The 22,060-nt window shown below is 38.1% G+C and overlaps 1 protein-coding gene across 1 annotated transcript in view; it reads right to left on the reverse strand.

Moving 5' to 3' along the window:
- Nucleotides 1–22,060, reverse strand: part of COL9A1 (collagen type IX alpha 1 chain) — a 71,941-nt gene that overhangs the window by 5,038 nt on the left and 44,843 nt on the right. The window contains exons 27-36 of the mRNA XM_026089995.1: nucleotides 21,858–21,911; nucleotides 21,703–21,756; nucleotides 12,119–12,172; nucleotides 11,314–11,385; nucleotides 7,470–7,505; nucleotides 7,323–7,367; nucleotides 5,595–5,627; nucleotides 3,138–3,284; nucleotides 2,661–2,715; nucleotides 461–649 (exon numbers count right to left, since the gene is read on the reverse strand). Of these exons, the coding sequence (XP_025945780.1) occupies nucleotides 461–649; nucleotides 2,661–2,715; nucleotides 3,138–3,284; nucleotides 5,595–5,627; nucleotides 7,323–7,367; nucleotides 7,470–7,505; nucleotides 11,314–11,385; nucleotides 12,119–12,172; nucleotides 21,703–21,756; nucleotides 21,858–21,911 (739 nt within the window). The remainder of the gene's footprint in view (nucleotides 1–460; nucleotides 650–2,660; nucleotides 2,716–3,137; nucleotides 3,285–5,594; nucleotides 5,628–7,322; nucleotides 7,368–7,469; nucleotides 7,506–11,313; nucleotides 11,386–12,118; nucleotides 12,173–21,702; nucleotides 21,757–21,857; nucleotides 21,912–22,060) is intronic.

Here is a 22,060-nt window from a genome sequence, read left to right on the forward strand (position 1 = left end):
ATGGCTTAACTACCTAATTTAGGATCTTTTGGGGCTTCACACATGTGAGTCATCTTACAACCTGTGAGCCATAAAAAAAAAAAAAAAAAAAACCACCAACCATCAAACCCTTTCAGGGTTCAAGTGACTAAAAATGAGTAGTTGAAATCCCTAGCTCAGAGGATTTATAGGCTTATCTCTCTGTGCCTCTCTGCTTCAGACAACCAGTGCTGGAAACACAAACTGTAAATTGTATACCTTGGTCAGAAAAACTGTGTGATTTTAAACCAGAAACTTAAATATAGATTCCCTCTGGCATAGAAAGGAGTTTGTTGTAAAATGTGGAAAACTTAAGGTCAACTTTGGTTTTAATACAGCCAGTATGTGAGACTGCTGAACTTCATTTAAATATGACATGATTCCACATTACAAGGAGAGCATTTATAGTCAACAGCTGAAAGCCAGTTACAGAAATTCTTACCTTTAGGACCTTTACGACCGATTTCACCAGGGGGCCCTTTAAGGCCAGGCAAGCCACGGGGTCCAAGCTGTCCTGGGAAGCCATTTTCCCCAGGAGGCCCAGGAGCCCCTGGTGGCCCAGGTAGGCCTGGGAGACCTGGAGCGCCAAATTCTGGCCTCCTAAGACTGGCTGCCAGCTGAGCTAGTTGTTCTGCAATAAACAGCAAGACAGAATTAAGTAGTAAGTGCAAATGAATGGAGAGATTCCCAAGTATGAGAGGTCACTAAAGAAAGATGTATATCTGATGTGGAGCAAATACTCTGCTATGGAAACTGACAGATTACAATACAACACTTTCCTTACATAAAATGCTAGTTAGAAAGCAGATTACATAAAAGATGATATTATCTTAGTCAGTACTATCAGTGACAAACTGTATAGGCACGCTGTTGAGTTGTTCTCTCTGAACTCAACATCTTCATGATATTTGGAGGTTGAAAAGATTTAAATGTATATGGTTTATTTAGAAATGTCCTTATAATCTTGAATTTTGTTTAGTTTTCATGTAGTAAGAAAATGGATTCAGGCAAATTGGTGACTCTTAAAAGTAAATATATTTCTTTGTTACTACTGGATAATACATACTAAGATCTGGCCTTGCAGAAAAGAACAACTAAGAAACATGAGGCCAGTAATCTCTGCTGACCTGCCTAATAACTCAAGGGCCCTTATTTTCAGAGGAAGAATCCCTTACATTTGTGCTTGTGAACTCCAGTTTGGTAAGTAAGTAAGTGGACATTTTACATCAATTGTTTTTACTTAAAGTAAATCAGCAGAAGCTTGGCTGTTCATTAGGCATAAGATCAGCTTGTCATTCCTTGGAACAGAGGGTCCTTCTTCCCAGCATGCCTTAGAAATAACTTTCTCCAGACAGAGCCACACACAATTTCATATGACATTTGCTAAAAGGTCTGTGTGACTTGGCAAGAACTGGTATTTTAAGTTGTGTCCTCAACTAAGAAATACTAAGACAGGCAGGAGCACAGAATTGCAAGTAAGAAGGACAAGCAGGAGCTGTGCCAGCAGACAGCTGAGCAATCCTAGCAACAGCCACGCAACTATGTGGCCAGAGCCTGCTGAGGAGCTGAACTTCAGCTAAGGCTGTCTTCAAGCTGACCAGCTTAAGGGTACTGGCTTGGATAGTTTCTTTTTTAGTATGACTACGTGAACAGTTCTAAGGCTCTCAAGAGGGATCAGTGAAGACAGTCTACATTTTTCCCATATCCTTGTGTTCACTGCTAATTCTGATGGTTGTGAGTAAACTCAAGCACCATATCTGATTTCTCTACAGTCCTCCTCAACATTACTGTGCTTTTCAAGAGACCACTTTAAAAGGTTCTTTTAATGGGTCATTTTTTATGTTGGCAGATGAAAATCTTCTGCCAGAACAGCCCAATCTGAAGCTAAAAAATAAAATACCCTGTTGGGCAGTATCAGGAACAGTGACTTGTACTGAGAATTTTTAAATTAAATCATGAGCAGCAATTTTATTCTGCTAAACTCTTAACATTACAAAGGCATAATATCCCAAAGGGCATCTACAATAGCAAGTACTGAAAAATCTCTTTTGTGCTTCCAGGACAGCATAAATTTGTAAACTCTGTAAATCTCATGCACCCAACTGTAATAGAAAAGTTAGGCATTTCTGTGTGCATATCAAAAAGAACTGAACAAATACAATTAGGGTTTTTGCCTGTTTTCATATTGTGTTATGTTATTATCTACAGAGAGCCTCTCTCTGCCCTGTCCTTTTTACATATTTTCCACATGATTTTTTTGCTGTAATCTAATAGTGAATGAGTACAAATGGCAAAACAAGCTTTCAGTGAAGTTATACAGTTTTATGTATTTAAACATAGCAAGTGTTTGGTATATAAAATTTATGCATTCCTTAAAAGCACTCCAGGCTATGGCCTGGTTATTATATTAATAGTGTGGAATCAACAGGTGGTTCAATGGACTGCAGAGGGTATATAAGTAAGAAACTAATTTCTCAGATAGTGTTTACACTAGCCTGTGGGAGGACCATCTGCCAGGTCCCCCTGCTGAGGGCATGCTATTCATTCTGGATGAGAGTGGGAAAATGTTGGTCACTTCCACAGCATTAGAGTACTCCGATTTAAATGCACAAGAAAATTTAAATATTTCTTAGCATATTTACCTTGCATGACTCTCATGCAAACCTGCTTAATGTGCTGATCAGTTGGTTCTCTTCCCTAGGATTAAAAAATAATAATAATTTTAAAAAACAATATCACCGTAAATGCTGGTCAAAGCAAGCTGTTCAAGTCCATGCAAACATAGCTATTGCAACTGAGGTCAATTTGACTAGCAAGGTAGATATTATGTGTGTGTGATATCAAACACGGTACATACACCCTACAGTAGTGCAAGTAGCATAAGAAAACAGAACTGAACAGAACCAAAAGCGGAGGACCAAAAGTCCTACCTGTATGCAACCCCAAGATTTTGCTGGTGTAGAGATGAGGTTGTTGCAAGGTACCATGTATTTCAAACTCTACTGTGGCATTTGGGTTTCACATGCGTGCGTGTGTGTGTCTCGTGGTCCTACAAAAGGAGTGGTGCAAGTGACAGCTAAGAGTTCAGAAGATACCTATTACATGAAAACAGTACTTACAGCTGGACCTTGGCTGCCAGGCAGACCTGGAGCACCTTGTTCACCCTGCAAGCCTCGCGGTCCAGGTGAGCCTCGTGGTCCTTCCATGCCAGGCAGTCCTCGACTCCCCTCAGGCCCCCGGGAACCAGGCTCTCCGGGATTACCAACCTGACAGTAAGAGAGAGGAATTTCAAAAGACTGCATGTCTGCAGAGCAAGCCTTGCATTTCTGCTTTCATTACAGTGCTCTGTGTGGTGCATGCATGGCTTTTCCTATTGCTTACTTTGAAAAGTGGACACCTTTTTCACACTCCATTGCTTACAGCATGATCCTTTTTTTGTTAAATAAAGGCACTTTTATCTACAAAAGTAACAAAGCAAGAGAAGGAGGGGAATAAAATCCAGAAGATACTTATTGCAATGAGTAGAATACTTATTCTTCTGACAATAGAGTTCATCTGTGCCCAGAGAAGCTGCACAGGGAAATGGAAATTCAGGGTGTGAATTTCTGGACTCTGCAGTAATAGGCAGAATTTCTTTCAACTTCAGCAGGAGCAATACTCCACAATTTAAATTTATTCTTTCCAGTTCCTCTTTTGTAGTTTTGGGGCAGAATGTGCAAAGTCATTAGTCCTCTGCCTCCTTTGGCCAATGGTATTCTTTGGCTGGGAGCTGTCATGTGACAAAAGCATTGTAAGTGCAAAGAAACTTGACCATAAACAGTCCCAGGTTCCCACAGGGACAGCAAAGAGCTTTACTTCCCTGCTGCCCTGAGACCCCAAGGAGGAGCCTCTGCAGCAGTAAATGCTAAGAATGAAGCAGCCAAACTCAGAATGATTGGCTTCCTCTCTATTTGTTACATTCTATAAAATCAAAGCCTGAGGAGAATGTAAATCTCAGAGGAGCCACAGTACACATACACATATAGGCAATTTCCTTCAAAGGGATGGATAGTTCAGAAGTTTCAGAATGACTTTGTCTTCAGGTATTTCTTTCAAGGCATTTCTCATGCTTTAGACATGCCTCGTTCCCAATACAACAGAAATTATGAGTCCTACTGCAGAAATCGAAAGCTAAAATCAAGATTATGTATTTAAACTGCAAACTCATAATCATAAAAATCCCTCCATTAAAAGCATATTGTTGTGTAAATAAAAAATTAAGAATGGTCACATGTCTTTTCACCTGCTAAAAACAAAAGCTGTAAGGCTATGATTAACTAGATGCACAGTGAGACCTATGCCAGCCTAGGCCTCTGAGCTACTTTCGATACAAGTCACTGTAGTGATTAATAGTAGTTCTAACAGGAAAAAAAAAAAAGACAAAAAAAACCCTCACTACACACTTGCAGCTTCCCCAGTCTACTGGGGAAAAAGATAACATCCAATTGAAAGAGATGCTCCTAAACGTGGCAAATTACCCAACTGTGATATCGGTTAAGCCCACAAGATGGAACCACATCAGTTCTATCTATGCTGCATCTCAGGCAGCTACTTGCTGGCCCTGTCAGAAGGAAACCTGAAGAACATGCTTTAACAGACGTATTAATAGGAGAGCAGTGTTCCCTTCATGGCCTAAACAACGAGGAAGTCATCATTTCTTTCTTTCCCAGTCCGGCAAGTTATCAGGTTCCTTGGTGGATCACTCTTCTTCATGTGTGTATTCACTGGGACAAGCACTCTAGGATCTCAACAAGAAGCAAAAGATTTTAAGAATCTAGGGGGAAAAGAAAACTACAGATTTCTCCTCTGACATTTCTTCCATCTCCATGTCCTTCCCTTAAGATCCTGATTAGCCGTAAACACTCTCTAGCTTGCAGGTGCTTAGCCCCAAAGTCACACTGGTCACAGAGAACACAGACATAATGCCTCCTGTTATAGTCAGGCTCTGTTCCCTGTAGGCAGAACTGTTGATCTGTTCACGTTAGAGACCAATCTGTCAGCTGCTGCAACAGTCGCACTCTTCAATGATCCCGAAATAAAAGAGTGTGTTCAGTTCTTGAACCTTCTTGCTTTTGCTCACCTTCCTCAAAGACATCATTTTGTTATTTTCAAAAAAAAGGAATCTGGGCCAGAAATACTTCTGCTTTCAGAGACATCACAGTCCTGTTGCCAGCTTTTTCACAGCATAAAGATTACAAGTTGAACACAGCCACTGCACTGGGGTTCCTTCTGCACAACACCTCCACAGCACAAAGAGGCCATTCATTTCCTGAAAAATGAGGTGGCCAGAAAACTGCTGTTGAATGCTGCTTCTCTTTTATGAAGCTTAGAATTCAGGATGTGACTTCCTTTTGAAAATGAATTCATTTTAATATTAGATGTATTCAGAAATTAAAAAGAAGAAATGCTGTGGGAACTCATTTAACTGTGTTTTGTAAAGACCTCGTTACTTGTATTCTGTTTCTTAAACCAGAAAACCATCTATCTGATCCACTAGACTTCGGTATTTCTAGAACATTGCAATTCACTGTACTTACAGATCCCTTTGCACCTGGTAATCCCATGTCGCCCTAAACAAAAATAAGACAAACTGTTTCAAAAGAGAGTATCAGTTATCATACTCATTATAAATGCAGTAAACTTAACATGATTTTTTCAGTATTAAAAAATTCACATATTTAGCACCCAAGGCACTTGCTGATGTATGCAAAATCACACCTCAAATGAATTACAATTCATTTGTAAATAAAACTTAAATTTCAGATTTTTTCTTTAAGATTCATTTCTCAAAAACATTTATTTAATGCAGAAATAAGAAAGTATTTTTATTATAACCATTTTTGTATTGCTTATTTTAGAATCAGACATGTGGATCTACCCTCAGACCARTTAGAGCACAGAACAATCTTAGCAGATTGTTTGGAAATCTTTAGATAGAGCAATATTTAACCAGAATTTTTCAGTTTGTCAGAATCACGGTATTTCACCATGTTGTGTGAGCCCTGACAAAACTGCACCAGAAACCAAGAAAGTCTCCACCCAAAGTCCTCTGGGGCAGCCAAGCCCCTGGAAGTTCCTGTCCCCAGCAGCCCAGCTCCCAGCTTCCAGCAACCCCAAGATCCCTTTATCACTTGACTGAGAATAGCAGTCCTGCTATTCAGAAGTTTTCACTTTGAATTGGAAAAASAAAAATACTTCGATGCAAAATCTTGTAATCACTAAGAAACAGATTAACTCATCTCCTTCAGTGTCATCATGGCGCCCCTGGAGAGATTTCAGAAAATTATATTCCTCCAGTTCCTAAGTGTCACTGGTGAAATAATGGGTTTCTAGGGGCCAGAAAGGCCACTTTTTCTATTAGTGAATATGTCATAAGTGAAATAAAAACAACTGTCATCAGTTTAAAAACAGACTAATTGGCAGCACACAATACAGTGTTGTTTCAGAGGAATCCCACTTACTGATAGTAAAGCTATGTTACTGAAAATCCAGCTCACTATGGCTGTTACTTAACTTTAAAAGAAAATTTAAATTGCAGAGTGTAGGAAAACAGTGCTCCTTTCCAGCATACACCCTGGCAGTATACTGCCTTTTTTTTTAGTGGGCAGCAGTTTACTTTCTCTTAAAAGATCAGATTCGGGCTTTGCCCATAGGAGCCGCTGGACTAGTACAGCTGTTCTGTAGGAAGGCAAACCATTTTTACCCTCCGGGCACATGACCCAGGCATTACCCATGCAAATTCACAACATGGTGCACTCCAGGAGGCCATGCAGCACATACGTCTTCCCCAGCTATAGCACAGCATAACAGCCTCTCCCCAGATCCTCTTCCCTAACAGCCAGACATATTTCCAAAGGTAAAGGCAATAGAATATATTTACATAAAGTCTGAATTAAAAATGGTTCTTATTATCTATGCTCCTGCTTTACCAAGTTAAAACATCTCCTTATCCTCACTGCCTCAAATACCGTTATATCTATCTATCTATCTATATYCAAGCAGCTTATACTGTATTATACACATAAGAGAATATGCATATTTCAGAGTGTTTTCAAAACAGCAGGAATGATGTGACCAGGCCAAAAAACTGCTAAGGTCTACAGTATGTCCAGTTAATACCTTATACTTTACAGCAATGATACTAAACAAAACTGAAATGTGACTTTCAATGATCAAAACGTGTTTGAAGAGTTCCAACAATACTTTAAAGTTTTAATCTACAACAACAACAAATTAAAACAGGTGAAGAGAAAATAATGCCTTACTAAGTCTCCCTTTTCTCCTCCATCTCCTTCCGGTCCAGGCACACCCTATATCAAAACAAGACATACTGTCAGCCTTCAGATTTAGTTGATGTACGGCAGTACTTGGTAGTGTGCCTTGAAAGTAACAGGATCTGTAACAAGACTTACTTGTTCACCCTTWGGTCCTGGTTCACCAACTGAGCCCTAAAGGCAAAAGATAAAAATAAAACATTTTAGAATTTGAAACTGCAGAAATATAAATAGTTTTTCTCTACTCCATATGGTAGAGCTAAAGAGTAATTTTAAAGCAGTCATGTTCTGTTCAGAGCAACCTTTTCCTCCTTCTGACATTTGTTAATTTCTTTTATTGAATGTATTTGTAACTGGAAATTTTGAACTGTACATTATATCACAAGTAACGCAAGTAGGAACTTTTTAGTGCAAGTACAAATCAGCACAAATTTCCCCCCCCTCGTTTAGTGCAAAAAATTCAGATGTATCTCCTTTGATCACCAGTAATACCTACTGGGAAAGATAGCAAGTATGATTACAGGACTGAAGCACAAGGGAAAACAGTAAAGAATCTTTGTAACCAAACTTTTAGTGCCACTTTGTTAGTAGAAACTGTGAGGCAGAAAGAAAAAAAAAGTTAAGCAGCTTCAAAAACATACTAAGTTATATTCAATCCTCCCTATCATCTAGCAATGATGAAAGAGACCTTTAAAACTGCATATTTACAAGAAACACAATGAAAGCACTTTAATCTTAATAGATAATTAAGATGACAGACTGAAGGGAAGTAATATCATGGAACATAGAATACACTGCCACACTGCATGGTCCAGATTCTGCCTTTCAAGCAGTAGCATCTCTCCCATTTACATGGGCAAGTGCTCTTGCAGTTGCTACAGCTCTGCTCTGCAAATTGGTTAGAAGTTACAAATACAAATCYAGCAACTATATATCACTTTCTCTAGCCCTGTTAAGTATTCTGTATTGCCATAGGCCACACCAACCTTGGTAATGCAGTACAAACACACTGAGATGCCTAGTATTAGTTACAATCTTGTCTTCCTTGCTGCTTAATTCTCAACTATTTTCACAGCACTTTCTCTAGAATTTTCATCATTACAGTGAAAGCTGAATGCCTTGTATCCTAAAGTTGATATTTCCATTTTCCATCTTTGATCTTAGAATCCTGTTATAATGTTAAAACATACCTGTGTGGACAGGCAGGAATAAAAGAGGAGTAAATTAATGACCTGACTAATTTCAAACACATGTAACTTTTTTCTATAACAAAAATATTTCGTTTGTAAAACAGTGTATCATTTAAGAAAATTTTAGTACTTGTGCTTTGTTAGAAAAGGAATCACACCATCCTTASATGTTCTTTGCTGTCTGTACATATTCAGATGTGTATATTCCAAAAGAACTGTAACTGCGCATTAAAAAACTTTTCTAAAACTGACTGTGATGCAGTATTTTCACTCCAGTTTCAGAGATCCCTTTAATTCATGTAAGATATAGGCATAGAAACTGGTGCAACATCTGCATTTCATGAATTCAGATTTGTTCTCATGTTGCTGAGGACAGAGAAACAATACTAAATTTTCTGCAAAGTTAAGTGATGGAAATCACACACCTATGTAATATTCAGACTCTGTCAAACAGCACAGAAACTATTTTGTTTGAAGTGCTCCCAAAATCTTGCCTTATTAAAGTCTTCCTATTACTCACACAAAAAGGCATTGATTTTCAACCTAACATAATGTTTTAGGCTGGGAGGTTGCCCACTTACTCTTCTGTTGAGCAATAGAAATGCCAAAAGATAAGGTTGAAATGGGAGATGGTTTTGCTTTTGTGGAAATTAATCTGTAATATTTGTATCAGAAAATATAAAAATCACAGCGGAAACAGTCTAATTCTATTCTACATTCATTCCCAAAATTTCAAGAAAGAGAGTAGGGTAAGATGTCAAAAATTAAAATACTCACTTTACGACATACTGCTTACCTATTTGTAAAAATTCCTCCCAAACCATGCCCAGAAATTGTTCAGGAAAGTGCTAGTTTGCATGAGCCAAAAACTGTACCAGAAGCCGTGCTATTTAACAACATAAATGATCATGTTCCAGCGCCTAGGCCTGGGCCTTGGCCAAACACTGTTTAATTTACTAGCAAAGACAGAACCAGAGTTCTGAAATCAGTCCAAATTATGTGAATCGGAAACAGCTTAAGCCATGAATGCTGAGGATTGGCCATTCTCCATAATACACCTGCATAACCACTCCCTGGGGTTCACTGTAGCATGATACATTGTTACAGGTGCGCTTTGTATTTCTATTTGTGTGATAATGTATCAGGTGCCAGCAGACAGTGCCTAATATCTAACAGCTTCTGGATCAAGCACAACTACTGAAATGTGTTTTGTTGTAAACTCTGCCAGGTTTTTGGTTGCTCTTTACACCAACTTTTCACATGCATATTTAGGATTCACAACAGAGCTTTATATGGTCTCTGTATAGAAAACCATAAAATTTTGAAATCAGGGAAGGAAGAAAGGTTACATCAGTCTGGAATGACACCAGTGTTTGACCCAAAGACTAGGGTTAACAGATTCCAGAGATAGCTATTTCCAAATCTTGACAAGGATGTTTGACTCGGTATAAGACAGGGCTTCTATGCAAGGCTAGATGCAGTTGCAAGCTGTACAGAGTGGAGAAAGGATGGTGTGGCACAGTGTGCCTGCTCTCTAGGCCTGTGGCTCAGAGTACATACTGCAGATTGGTGCTACTGGGAAACCTGCAGCCATCTTAAGCTTGCTCTAGAAAATCCGCTCCAGCTTCTATGGGACTGAAGGGAAAAAATGAACCAAGGATATGAGTGGATACAGCTGGCATCTGTCTCAAAACAGGAAAGATAAAGAGCAATGGTAGGATGAGGTAATTGCTAGCATAGCTTTGTGAACTTTAAGAGAGTTTCATTAAAAAATTTAAAAAATGCAAATGCAGAAATACTTCAAGGATGACAAAGACTGGGAAGAATGATATTCAGTTGTTTGTCCTAGAACCTTTTTTGCTTTATAAATGTACCTGAGTGGCTTTAAAAAACTGCCAAAAGCAACTGCAAACCCTATCTAGCCACCTTACAATGTATATCTGGAACACATCGGGGCAGAATTCCTCTGTCCAGATAAAGACATACATCTGACTAATAATCATATATTTCCTTGAGTGTAAGCAGACAGAAAAAGGCATTTCAAAAGTGCAGTTCATTTTATCCTGAAGTAGATGCCTAAAGTATGTATAATTAAGCACAAAATGAAACTGTTCATCTGTATTACAAGTAAGTCTGAAGTTTGATGAGAGGAATTCCATCCTCTGTAGTCTCCCATGAGCAAGAGAAGGTAAGAAACATTTTTATTTTCATATATAGTCTCACTGATGTTTACTCAGCACAGCAGGAAATCCTCTGCCACTGTGTGAGGTCCACAAGGCCAAGTTCTTCATTCTTAACAAAATGCTAGAGAGAGCACCTATAGCCTGTAACAGTGCATGTATGCATACGTGTCTCAACAGTTGTATTTGTCAGTGCGTTTCCATAGCAGGTATGTTAAGAAGTATGCTAAAGGCATTGCATCTACTGCAGATTTCAAAACTTCTTTAGTGACCAGAGAGCCTGATTTACAATTTCAGATGTGCTTCAGGCAGTGATTTGCAATGTGATTTAGGCCCCTAAATGATTCAGACTCCTAAAAAAGGAAATATTGACACCAGTAATCTTACTTCAGTCTCTTAAGTAACATTGTCAAGTCTTTTCTTGTACATTTGTATGAGCTATAAGTAGTTAATGGGCACATAGAGAGCTGCTTTCAAGCAGTTAACAGATCTACATATAAAACTAGAAATTACAAGACATTAACTCTTGTAAAAACTGCAAACAATGCTAAAAATCACTGTTTTTACTGCTGCCATCATACTGCAGACTATGTATATGAGTGCATTTCTTACCYGGTCACCCTTACCACCAGGTAAACCTGGAGGACCTGACAGTCCGGGAAGTCCAATATCACCCTGGGGACCCTGTGAAAATAAACTGAGGATGTAAACTTCCCCGTTCTGTTTTAGAATGAACAACTGAGCATCAGAATTTTATTCCTTAAACAATTCTAACTTGAAGAATAGTGATTATCTGATGAAAATTGAACCGATCCTTTTAACCAGCATCGTATGATGATTTTATTGCTGACAAACACAAAAGAAATGGCTTACTGGGCTTTCCACCCTCCAGTCATTTGACTACAGTCTGGTTCTCTTAAAAGAACTTCCTCAGACCTTGCACTCTGTGATTTGTGCATTCCTCTGTAACAGCAGGCTCTTTCAGGCAAGACCTCCCCAGCCTACGCTTCTGACTAGTACTGTGTAAATACCGCTTGAGCAGTAGTAAAAGGTGGCATTCATAATCTGGCCCATTCATTAGTTTCATGTAGCTGCTAGCAGAAAGCCAGTCTTTCATGGCCCCCGTTCCCTGAGTATGCACAGCCCACACAGGAATGTACAGTCACAGCCTCACATATCACAGGAACTTTTTTTATTTTTTGAAACAGAAGAAAAAACCCACATATTTCCATATACTTTAAAACAACACTTGCTAATATTAGCACAGTCACAAAGGACTAAAAAGAAACTCAACAGGCACTCATTTCAGCATTATTTTCAGTTCACTACATAGATGAACAAGTAAGTATAGTTCCAAATGGTATCGTAGCTCCTGGAAAGTAAACTAAAGCACTAAATATGTAAATACACTGCTTACCCGTTTCCCTGGCAGACCTGGAGGACCCACAGGACCTGGCTCCCCTCTGCTACCCTTATAGGAAACAGAAGGACATTGTTACTTCCTGAAAAATTTCTTGTGAACTGGAAATAAAGCTCGATTTTTTTTTCTTAATGTTTAGTGACTTGTTTATTAGTGCAAAAATGCATGTACATTAACAATACTGAAAATTCCTAAGAAATGTAAATATTTCTAGGTAATAATGACACACAATGTTCAAATAGCATTAAATGACTAAACTTATTCATTCTGACCAGTGATTATTCACAACAAAGTTCCCTTCATGGGACTGCTCCTGAGAGCTATCTGTCAGGCAGGCATTTATTCCATTAAGACAACTCTGAAGGATATGCTTAGCTTTAGGCATATGCTTAGTTTCATCAAAAGACTCCCCCATGACTACAATTAAGCACAATTTACAAGCTCCCTACTCAAGAATAACAAGGCCCAGCGAGGGTAAACTTTTATTGTTGGCTGTTAGATGTTATCTTTAAAGTACTTAAAAGCCCATGATCTCACATGTACAATGGACAAATTTCAAAACAGCATGTAAAAGTCATGCTTAAACTCATTTAGGCAATACAGAGAGAGAGACTACTATAGGGGAGGGGAACCTTTTAATTCCCGTGTATAATAGTAATAAGCATAAACATGCTCTGAACTGGATTTTCACTTTATATTGTCACATCAGTGTTGTAACTCCATGTCTTAATGCAGCCATTTGATTACACACTCTGGGTAAACCTCACATTTAGGGTAATCTTCAAAGGCTGTAAGCAATTTTAGAACTAAAGCACCTGTTTCAAAAGGGTTTTGTTTCTCATGACCAGAATTTTAAGAGCAGCTCAATAAGCTTTATACACTTACTCTCACCTTTAGGTGTACAGTATAGACTGTCGCAGCACAAGCCTAAGTTTCGCTTAAGACACTTTTGTTACTTTTACTGTGTAAATGAATGAGTGGTACTTGTTATAAAATGATGATATAGCATTTAAGATTATAAAATATCAAGAATCAGAGTTATTAGGTATGCAAGTGGATAACCTGTTTTATATAGCTTAGGAAATTTTGGATAAATGCAGATCTTAAACATTCCAGTACTGTATACAGTGGAGAATTTAAAATGTAGCATTTTGTTCAGAATAAGAAAGATATTGTGACATATTGAACCATAAAAGGAGATGGCAGACTTAAAATGCATTTTACACTAGTTCATAAATGCACTGATGACTTCTCACGCAGCTTAGGAATACTGAACTCTAGAATTCAAGAAATAATTAGGTATCCTGGAGAGATCAGAGAATTAAATATAAACAGACTTTTCCATTCATTTCCCCCCAAATATCCTCTGATGTTAAAATCACTATCCTTTTAAAGAATTTTTGCCTAACTTCTGAAAGTTTTTTTAAGTAAAAAAAAAAGCAAAGAAAAAAGAAACTTTCCTTCATCTTATGACCCAGAAGATGCATTAACCTTTTGTAAATCTATTATTTATCCACATAATTCTGTACTACCTCTCTGACCTGGAATGTTACTAAATTCTGATGCAGGAAACAAAAGAATTAAAATTACAATCAGTATTAAAGACACTTCTATCTGTATATGGCATAAAGTTCATATCTGAATGCTATACAGCTATTAAGCAAAACAATGTTCCTTCGATAGAGTTAAACTCATATAGTAAACATCTTAAGTGCATCAGAGGTTCTACTGGTGGTACAGAACGCAGTAAAATCTTTAATATTACTTTAAATGCAAAATATGTTTTGTTAAATTTGCATTATAGGCACTTTTTCAAACACCAGCACTTTTCTAATGTGGTAAAAAGGAGGCTAGTATATGGAAGACTAGAATACAGAAGGACAGTACTTCCTATAAACATTGACATTGTACCTGTAAGGACAGATTACTTCAAATTAAGGGCGATCACTGCAAGATCTGCAGGAATTGTACTTTAAAGAATAAGAAGGGAAGTGTATCCCAAAGAACAATCAAGAATCCCATCAGCCCATGGCATAGCTTAAAACGCTGTACAGCTTCCATCAAGAYATATCCAAGTGAAATGGCCCTGGGATAAGATTCACATTGAGCTAGTTACCCCAGGTTCATGCCATAGGGAATGAAGAAGCAAAAAAGGCATCTTGAAATGTCCTAATATAGACATTTGAAATGGCTCAGATGAATCATGACCTAGAAGCACCTACTTTTTCCCACAGACTATAAAAGGGTCCCTATGATAACTGGTTCAGCTGGTGATGTCTGTGTTTGGTCAGATGAAACCTGACTCTATGGTCTAAGTTACTAGTAGGCCATGATCAGAACAAAGGACAGTACAGCCGTGCCCTCAGCCTACCTATCTTTATACTGCAGCCGTATGTGTAACACAATCCATAGCTGCAGGCCCACCCCAAAATCAATTGCAACATTGCATAGGTTTTAACAGAAAAAAATACTGTGACCTGTATGTTTCATGCACTTTTGACTTTAAAATTTCTACTTTTCCTAGCAGAGAAAGGTCTGGAGAGGGAAACTGGCTCTTCTAGATTAGGAACTCTAACACACCAACTGGGACAGGCTGGCTTGCACCCATGCTGGTAAAATATTCTTGCCTACAACGAAGGGAGGCAGCGTGCAGACACTTACGGCGAATGGCCCCTTAAACACTCTRAGGCCTGGCCACTGCCTAGAGATTGTTTGAGAGAATGACAAATCGTATGGGCCAAAAGCATGCCCAGGAGTGCTCCAACGGTTTGACAGTATAGATAATTGTTTTCTGTTAAATTTACTGATACTTACCCTGTGTGCACTGGTGGGGATAGGGTCATTCTCTCAAATGAAAGCAAGGCACATTTTAAAACAATAGGGTGTTCAGCAGCGCAGCACTGAACAATACCAGGATGTAGCCCTACCACAGCTGCGGTGCCAGACAGTGGTTAGAACAAAATCTACCTTCCCTTTGTTCCAAGGTAGGATTGCTGGACCACTCTGTACATGTAAATGAAGATTTCATGTCTCTCTCACATTTCTGTTAGCTCTATATTTACCCTCTGAACATCACATATGTCAGGGGACATTACAGGATGTACACTAAAGCTTCCTTTCTTTCTCCAGAAAATGGTTTTTATTCCCCTTGAAATTTTGAAGGACTTGATTCTTTTGCAGAATTCACGCAAGTAGTTACAAGACGCACTCTCAGGCTCACACTTTCACTGGTTTATTGATCTCCTGTTGACCTCTTGATCCTGTTAAGGATGCTACTGTGCTACTATCAATGGAAAAGYTGTAAGAACAAGAATACTGCCCAGATAATTTGCATCTCACTAAATTGCCCAGATAATCTAAACACAAATTAGAATCTCTTGCTAGTAATTTATAGTGTATAGTTTAATAATCTCTCCTTTTCTATGAATTTTATTTTTACAATATATAATATTGATTTTTGGTATATTCACTAGCACCACCATAAAGGAAGAAATCTGTACAGAAAATATGAACAAACAAGGTATGTTTTGGAATGCATTTTTTTATAAACTGATTATCCCACAGACTTTTGCAGAACATGTCCCATTCATCAATGATATGCTTGTGAGCCTTTAACTTATTATAAATTTTTTTTCATCCAAAGTCTCAGAGGAGGAAATACTAATTTAACTTCAAGGATTTATCCATGTTAACATTTGCACAGCCCTTACTTTGGCCCTCAGTACAGCACTAAAAAGCATCCAAAAATGCAAGCTATTATTTTCTAGAGGAAGAAATACATAGCAACCTTTCTCTGAGATTTTAAATGCACCTGTCTCAGAATAATGATCAAATTGTACTGCCCAGGACACTGGGAAGAGATAGGTGTAGCTTGCCATGTACCTTCCTCTTCCTCTTAACTGTGTCCTGCTTTGGGCACAGGAACAAGCCCAACAGCTGCCATTCTCTTCAAGGGTGATACTTCAGCTAAGCATGTATACAAAGGCCTTTCCACACTGGTGAAATCTATACTGCTAACTGACGCCCAGGAGAGCCTTAGCACCCTAACCCCATGACGTGCATTTTTTTTTAACCCAGATTACTAGCTGCAAACAAACATAATGTTTAGAAAAAGCCAACATCAGGATATCTGCTGAAGCCAAAGATCTAGCATGTCCAAAATGAAAAGGAAGCTGCCATTGGAAGTGGAGCAGTAAAGAATGAGTGAGGTAGCAGACAGGAGGCTGATGACCTGGTTTGGGAAGACAGGGGTAGATAGTATGAGGACTGGAGAGGCTTGGAGACACTAAATCAGGTTTGGTTGGGATGTGTAGTCTGTGAATTAGAGAGGAGGAAGCTTTCATCTATATGAATCACACTGCAGAATTTTGTAAGGTCAGAAAGTTTAGTCACATCCATCCAGAGGCTTAGGTTTACTGATTATAAAGCAAATCTGGCAGGATGGAAATCCCAATTGTTCTTTGAGTCTGTTATAGACTTTGTGTAATGTTAACCCCTTAAGCTATATCTTAAATGTAACCATGACTCACCACTTGTGAAACAGCTCAGAAATTATATGTACAAAACATGTACACTAATACCTAAACATGTAATATAAACTGAGGCAAAGACTGTTCATCCTGCCACTATACCCATACATAACTGTGGAAAACAACCCATTATTTCAGTTTGAGTCATGTTAAAAGAATACGATAGAAAACCAGATTTTAGTTATATGATAATTATTGGGGTAATAAGAGTAGATAATAATAATAAAGGTAGATAAGACAAAGGAAAATATCTTTAAAGACTCAGAAAATGAAGTAGCTGAAAATACTTTTAAGATGCTGAAAACAGGATTCTCACCTAACTTCAGGTTATCTGACAGTTTAGTATCAAATCTAAGCTACTCTCCAGGCTCTCTCTTTATAATGAACAGAGAGACAAAGGCACCTCCAGAGAGCAATTCAGCCCAAATAACCCAAACCTCTAATTCAGGTTAAGTAATTTGCCCTCAGAAGTCTCTTTCCAGTGACCACATACAGAGCTAGGGTATCAAGGCTAATGTAGGTAGCAATTTAAATTCCAAAGTGCTAATATTTGGAAAATGTGTATCACATCATAAATATTTTAATGTCAACATATGTATGCTGGTCTGCACATACATCAGAAGAGTTTACTGAATTTACTAGGCAAGTACTGAACCTTAAGTTAAGTATATTTAAATGGTCCAAGCTATTTTTTCACCTCAGAACTATAGGAAGTGTCCTTTAAGAAGAGAAACAAATGATGAAAAAAACAAGAGAGATGAAAGGGGAGTATTTTCTGTAAACGCACCATGAGAAATTCAATCCTGCTAAATGCAAATAAATACGAAAAAAATAGTTAAACCATTAAGGAGCACAGTTAATTCCACTGATTGGGACTGACACTTCAATGTTTAAAAATTGCTTCCTTTGGGCCACCTGCCATGATGACTGGTTTAAAAAGGATTAAATCACAAGTGAGTTTGGTAATTATTTTGATTGAATAGCATAACACGAATCAAACATAAGGTTAACTGACAAAACAGCTAAAGAGGAAAGGAAAATTGATTTGATCTGAAAATGAAAGACAAAATTTCCATGCTACTCCAGTTGTTTTTCTGTTGAATTGAATAGATGAGCATTTAACTAAAGAAACAAAAAGGAAACTCTTGCCCTCCCACCCCTCACTGCCAATTTAAGTTTTCTAAGAAAAAGTAATGGTAGCCTAAAACTGTATTTTTGAATGTATTTTTCTCCTATGGACAGTTGTCAGTAGTAAGGTAAGATTCTCCCAATACATGAGTTTATTTTGTCCATTTGTTTATTAGGTCCAGCTATCTTGATTTCAATGATTTAATAACTCCCCTGGCAAACTAAACATCTACAGACTTGCAGAAGGCCAAAATTTTGACCTGCTGCTTAGTAACAATACTGTTACAATTGCATTCCAACAGTTGTTTAATGATGAAAATAACTCTGAAATAGCATGATTCATGCCAGAGGATGCCACAGAATTTTTAAACAGTATAGAAGTATTAATTTATCCCACAAACAGGGTCACTGATGATCATTTAACAGTGCTCCATTGTGTAACTGCTTGAAAAAACACATACTAGCTGAAATGAAAATTTTCTCTCAGAAAGTATCTTTTGCAACTTGCTTAATCAGAGAAGCAGGCAAATTTTAAATACAACACAAATGTAGGCACGTTGTTTTTTCCCCTAGTATAGATATTGGCCTACTGCCATTATTAGAAAAGTCAGCTTCGTTAGATCCCAAACCCTTCACTACAGGGCCTTCCTCTGCCATTCTCGTCCTCCTGTAGCTCCTAACCACGCTGTCTTTCCACAGGGGTAAGTGAAATGGGAAACCGAGGAGGATCTCTTATGTGGCTGCTTCCATGCAGCAGTAAAGAAAGTGGCTAAAGTTCTCCTTATTCTACAAAAGGTCAAGACTTTTCTAACTACAAGGATGAAGGACTGTCCCTCTTGACTTCTACCACAGAGTCTTCTACTAGCAAGAATGAAATGGAAAAATGGGTAAGGAAGGAAGGAATTGAGGTGAATGGTAAGGAAGAGAGTGGATAATTCAGAATAGGAAAGAAAAAGACAAGCAAAAATACCTGAAGAGTAACCATAAAATCTTCAGACTTTGAAAGGATTATGAAACTTTGGCAAATGTCAAATCTGTGACAAAAAAATTGAAAATTCACAGGAAATTTCTCTTTTGAGTAATTATAAAAATGTCTCTCAATTAATTTTCAAAATTTCTAGTTTTAGAAGTCTTAAAATGATGGAGTTTGGAATTATTTAACTAAGAGATTTTTTTTTTTTCCAGGAAATGTAAGGGCAGAGTTCTAAAACCACAGGCTGAAATACACCTATTACATATGTATGCTGCAGAAGAGAAAGAAGAGAAAACATTCTTTATTCTGTCCTGAAAATAAACACAACTCAATTTTGAACAAAGCTCACAGAGGTTCAATTATCCAACCTTTTTCTCTTCCTGAACATAAAATCCTGATCCTTCCAGTTTTCTGTGAAAAAGTAATGTCCTTACTTTGTTCACAAAGGGAAAACAGAAAGCCGTTCCAGCCATATGTTGTCTGTAGTCTTAAGGAGAAGGAAGCTAAACATGGTTATTATTCAGAACTCTTTGTAACTTTAAGGGAACTACAGATGAGTAGAAAATTGCTGTTTGATGTTCTATATGCAAGCTTACTTTATTATCAATAATGAATTTTCTTTCTCTATTTTGTATTCTCTGAAAACTATTCCCTTCTCTGTTTTTGCTCTAATGTTTAATGTTTCCCTTGCACTTGTAATGAAAAAGAAAAATCAGTACACTTCATAATGGCTGATTTTTCTAATATGGGCAGCAAGCCTTTGACATGTCTTGCCAGCATCTAGAGCGGCAAACAGAAAAATGATTGTATTTAATCTGCATTAAGTGTTTCTGTCTGACTACAAGGTTGTTCATAATTAACCTAGCATGTCAACTCCTGTTTCTGTGGACTGCTGATTTTGTAAATTCATGTTCACATTTAGAGGATTAAAAGCATAGTTTAACAGATTATCTTGCAGTATCAGAGTGGGCAATTACTTTGGTCTAATCCATTTATAACCTGTTACAAGTATCCAAAGCATCAGCTGAAGAAGAACAGGGCTGCAAAAACGCATTCCACTATATCAAGCACTTTTAAATACAAACAGCAAAACCAGATGTTTGTGAGTCAGGGATACGGGAGACTGAAGATACTGTATGTAGCCTAGTGAATATATGCTCACAATATCTATTTTATATTATTTGTAGGCAGCTGTGTAGGCAGCAGGCATTCAAAGATTCAGTCTAAAATAAATGTGATCTCATGATATGATGCATTTAGCACATTATATAATGCTAATATAACAAGATAATGCAAAACACAGAAGAAAATAGAAGAAAACCAAGTCTATTTCTTGACTGACTGTTGCTGCATGTTTAAAGACACAGAAGAGTTAATTCAGAGAAGATATTCCTGAGCCATGAAACATCCTTATGAGTATATCCCTACCAGTAAATCCCTAAACCCTGTATGAGGCTGTCCCTGTACCTGTATGAGTAAATCACTTATGTCAACATATGATAGCAAAGTTCAGAAGATTCCAGGCAAGTATCCCTGGAGTATCAGTGGCAAGAGAGAAGCTTGCAAAAGCAGTTGGTTATCCAGCCTAGAGCCTTGTGAGCAGTGAATGTCATCAGACAATGGTGGTACATGAAAATTTTCTTCGAATCCCTGACCTCCTCAGCCGCCAGAGAAGCATTAACAGCCAAGGGAAGTTAGAGCAACCGCATGTAACTAAACAGTGCCAGGCCCACTCTGGAGGGAATCAGAAAAGTAACTGTGCCTAAGCTCACCCTCTGCTACCCCAAACATGCCTCAGGAATAACTGTCCTTTGTCTTCAATACTGGGCCTTAGCAAATGCCACTAGTTGCCCCACTTCACTTTCCTTAAGACTTAGATTTATTTCCTGCAGTGGACTAGCTGTCCAGCAACAATTCCTCCAGTCTTCTGAATCTTTTTAGTGTTGAGGAAAATCTTCCATGAAAGAAATTAAAACATCAGTGTTTCTAAGTGTAGATAAATGCTATATTTATAGCATTACTATATATATTGCTCTATATTGCTATACTATATCATTATGGCTACACTCATAATGCCAACCGGGAAGGGCCAAGGCACTGACCTGAGCAGCATCTCACCATCATCCATGATAAATGGTTAGCATAGTTTTGCTCAGGCCAGCTGGCACCTTCCTAGACAATGCCCAGGAACAGTTTTGGGAGCGCAGGTAAGGGACCACTCCCAATATGAAACCTGAGTGCACCCAGCCTCATTTTTGGGGCAGGGGTGAGTAAGGGAATTTTAGCAGGATGAAGACAAACCATGCCATGCTAGTTGGCCTAACAGCCAAGGAATAGTCTCTAACTGTTTTCTTTACTAGGATAGACATAGCTACCTTTCCCCTACACCCTGCCTCACTATTCACATTACCTGCACTAGAAATAACTCCTACCCAAAAAACTCATTTACTTAGTACAATGTTCAAAACCTTGTAATATACAGTCTCAGCACATGTCTCTTTTTAGAAGCTGGAAAGGTTAAAGAAAAGAGTAAGTAATCTACTGACAGCTCAGGCAGTTAAGTTTTTCAGTGTAAGTGGTGGAGTTGAACTATTGGTGCGGAAAAACAGGAGTTTGGTGCCTACTTTTCGTCTGTGGGGGCCTATTCACAAAATCGTCATTCCCTCTGTTTGGGCTTTTACTCAGCCTATTCAAAAATGAAGACTAGAGGCAAAACAAAGCTTTAGAACTAATCACCAAAGCCAAAAGTAGTTGTGGGACATGTGCTTCTCTGGATTTTTCTGGATGCATATCTGCCTGGTACAGAAAGGGGTTAAAGAATACCTAGTATTTTCCTTAAAAAACAGCACTTGTGCTGAATAATATTTGCATCTCACAGTTAGTTTCAGCAACCACAACTTGAGACACTACAATATTAAATACACTCAGTTAGAAGCATACTCAATACTTACTGGTGGTCCCCGGGGTCCTGTTGGTCCTGCTTCTCCCTCTGGCCCCTGTTCACCCTGTTTTGGGGATAGGAATGACATAACAAATTTGAAAAGTGATTCTTTGCACAATGCAAAATTTTTGTTTTTCTAGGTATTTTAAAGAAGAATGATCTTACAGGTTTACCAGAATTTCCCATAAAACCTGGCACGCCAGGGGGACCTCTACTACCCTGTTGGACAGAAGATGAAAAATATTAGCCAAGCCAATAGTTTATCATTCCATTTTAAAATAAAAAAAATTAGGAAATCAGTAAACTCTTCTAAAAAATCATCCTTTATTCATTTTTAATTTCTACCCTCTTTTTTTGTTTTTAGTTCC

The sequence above is a fragment of the Apteryx rowi genome, unplaced genomic scaffold (genome assembly GCF_003343035.1).
Source record: "Apteryx rowi isolate R43461 unplaced genomic scaffold, aptRow1 scaffold_84, whole genome shotgun sequence".
Lineage (NCBI taxonomy): Eukaryota > Metazoa > Chordata > Aves > Apterygiformes > Apterygidae > Apteryx > Apteryx rowi.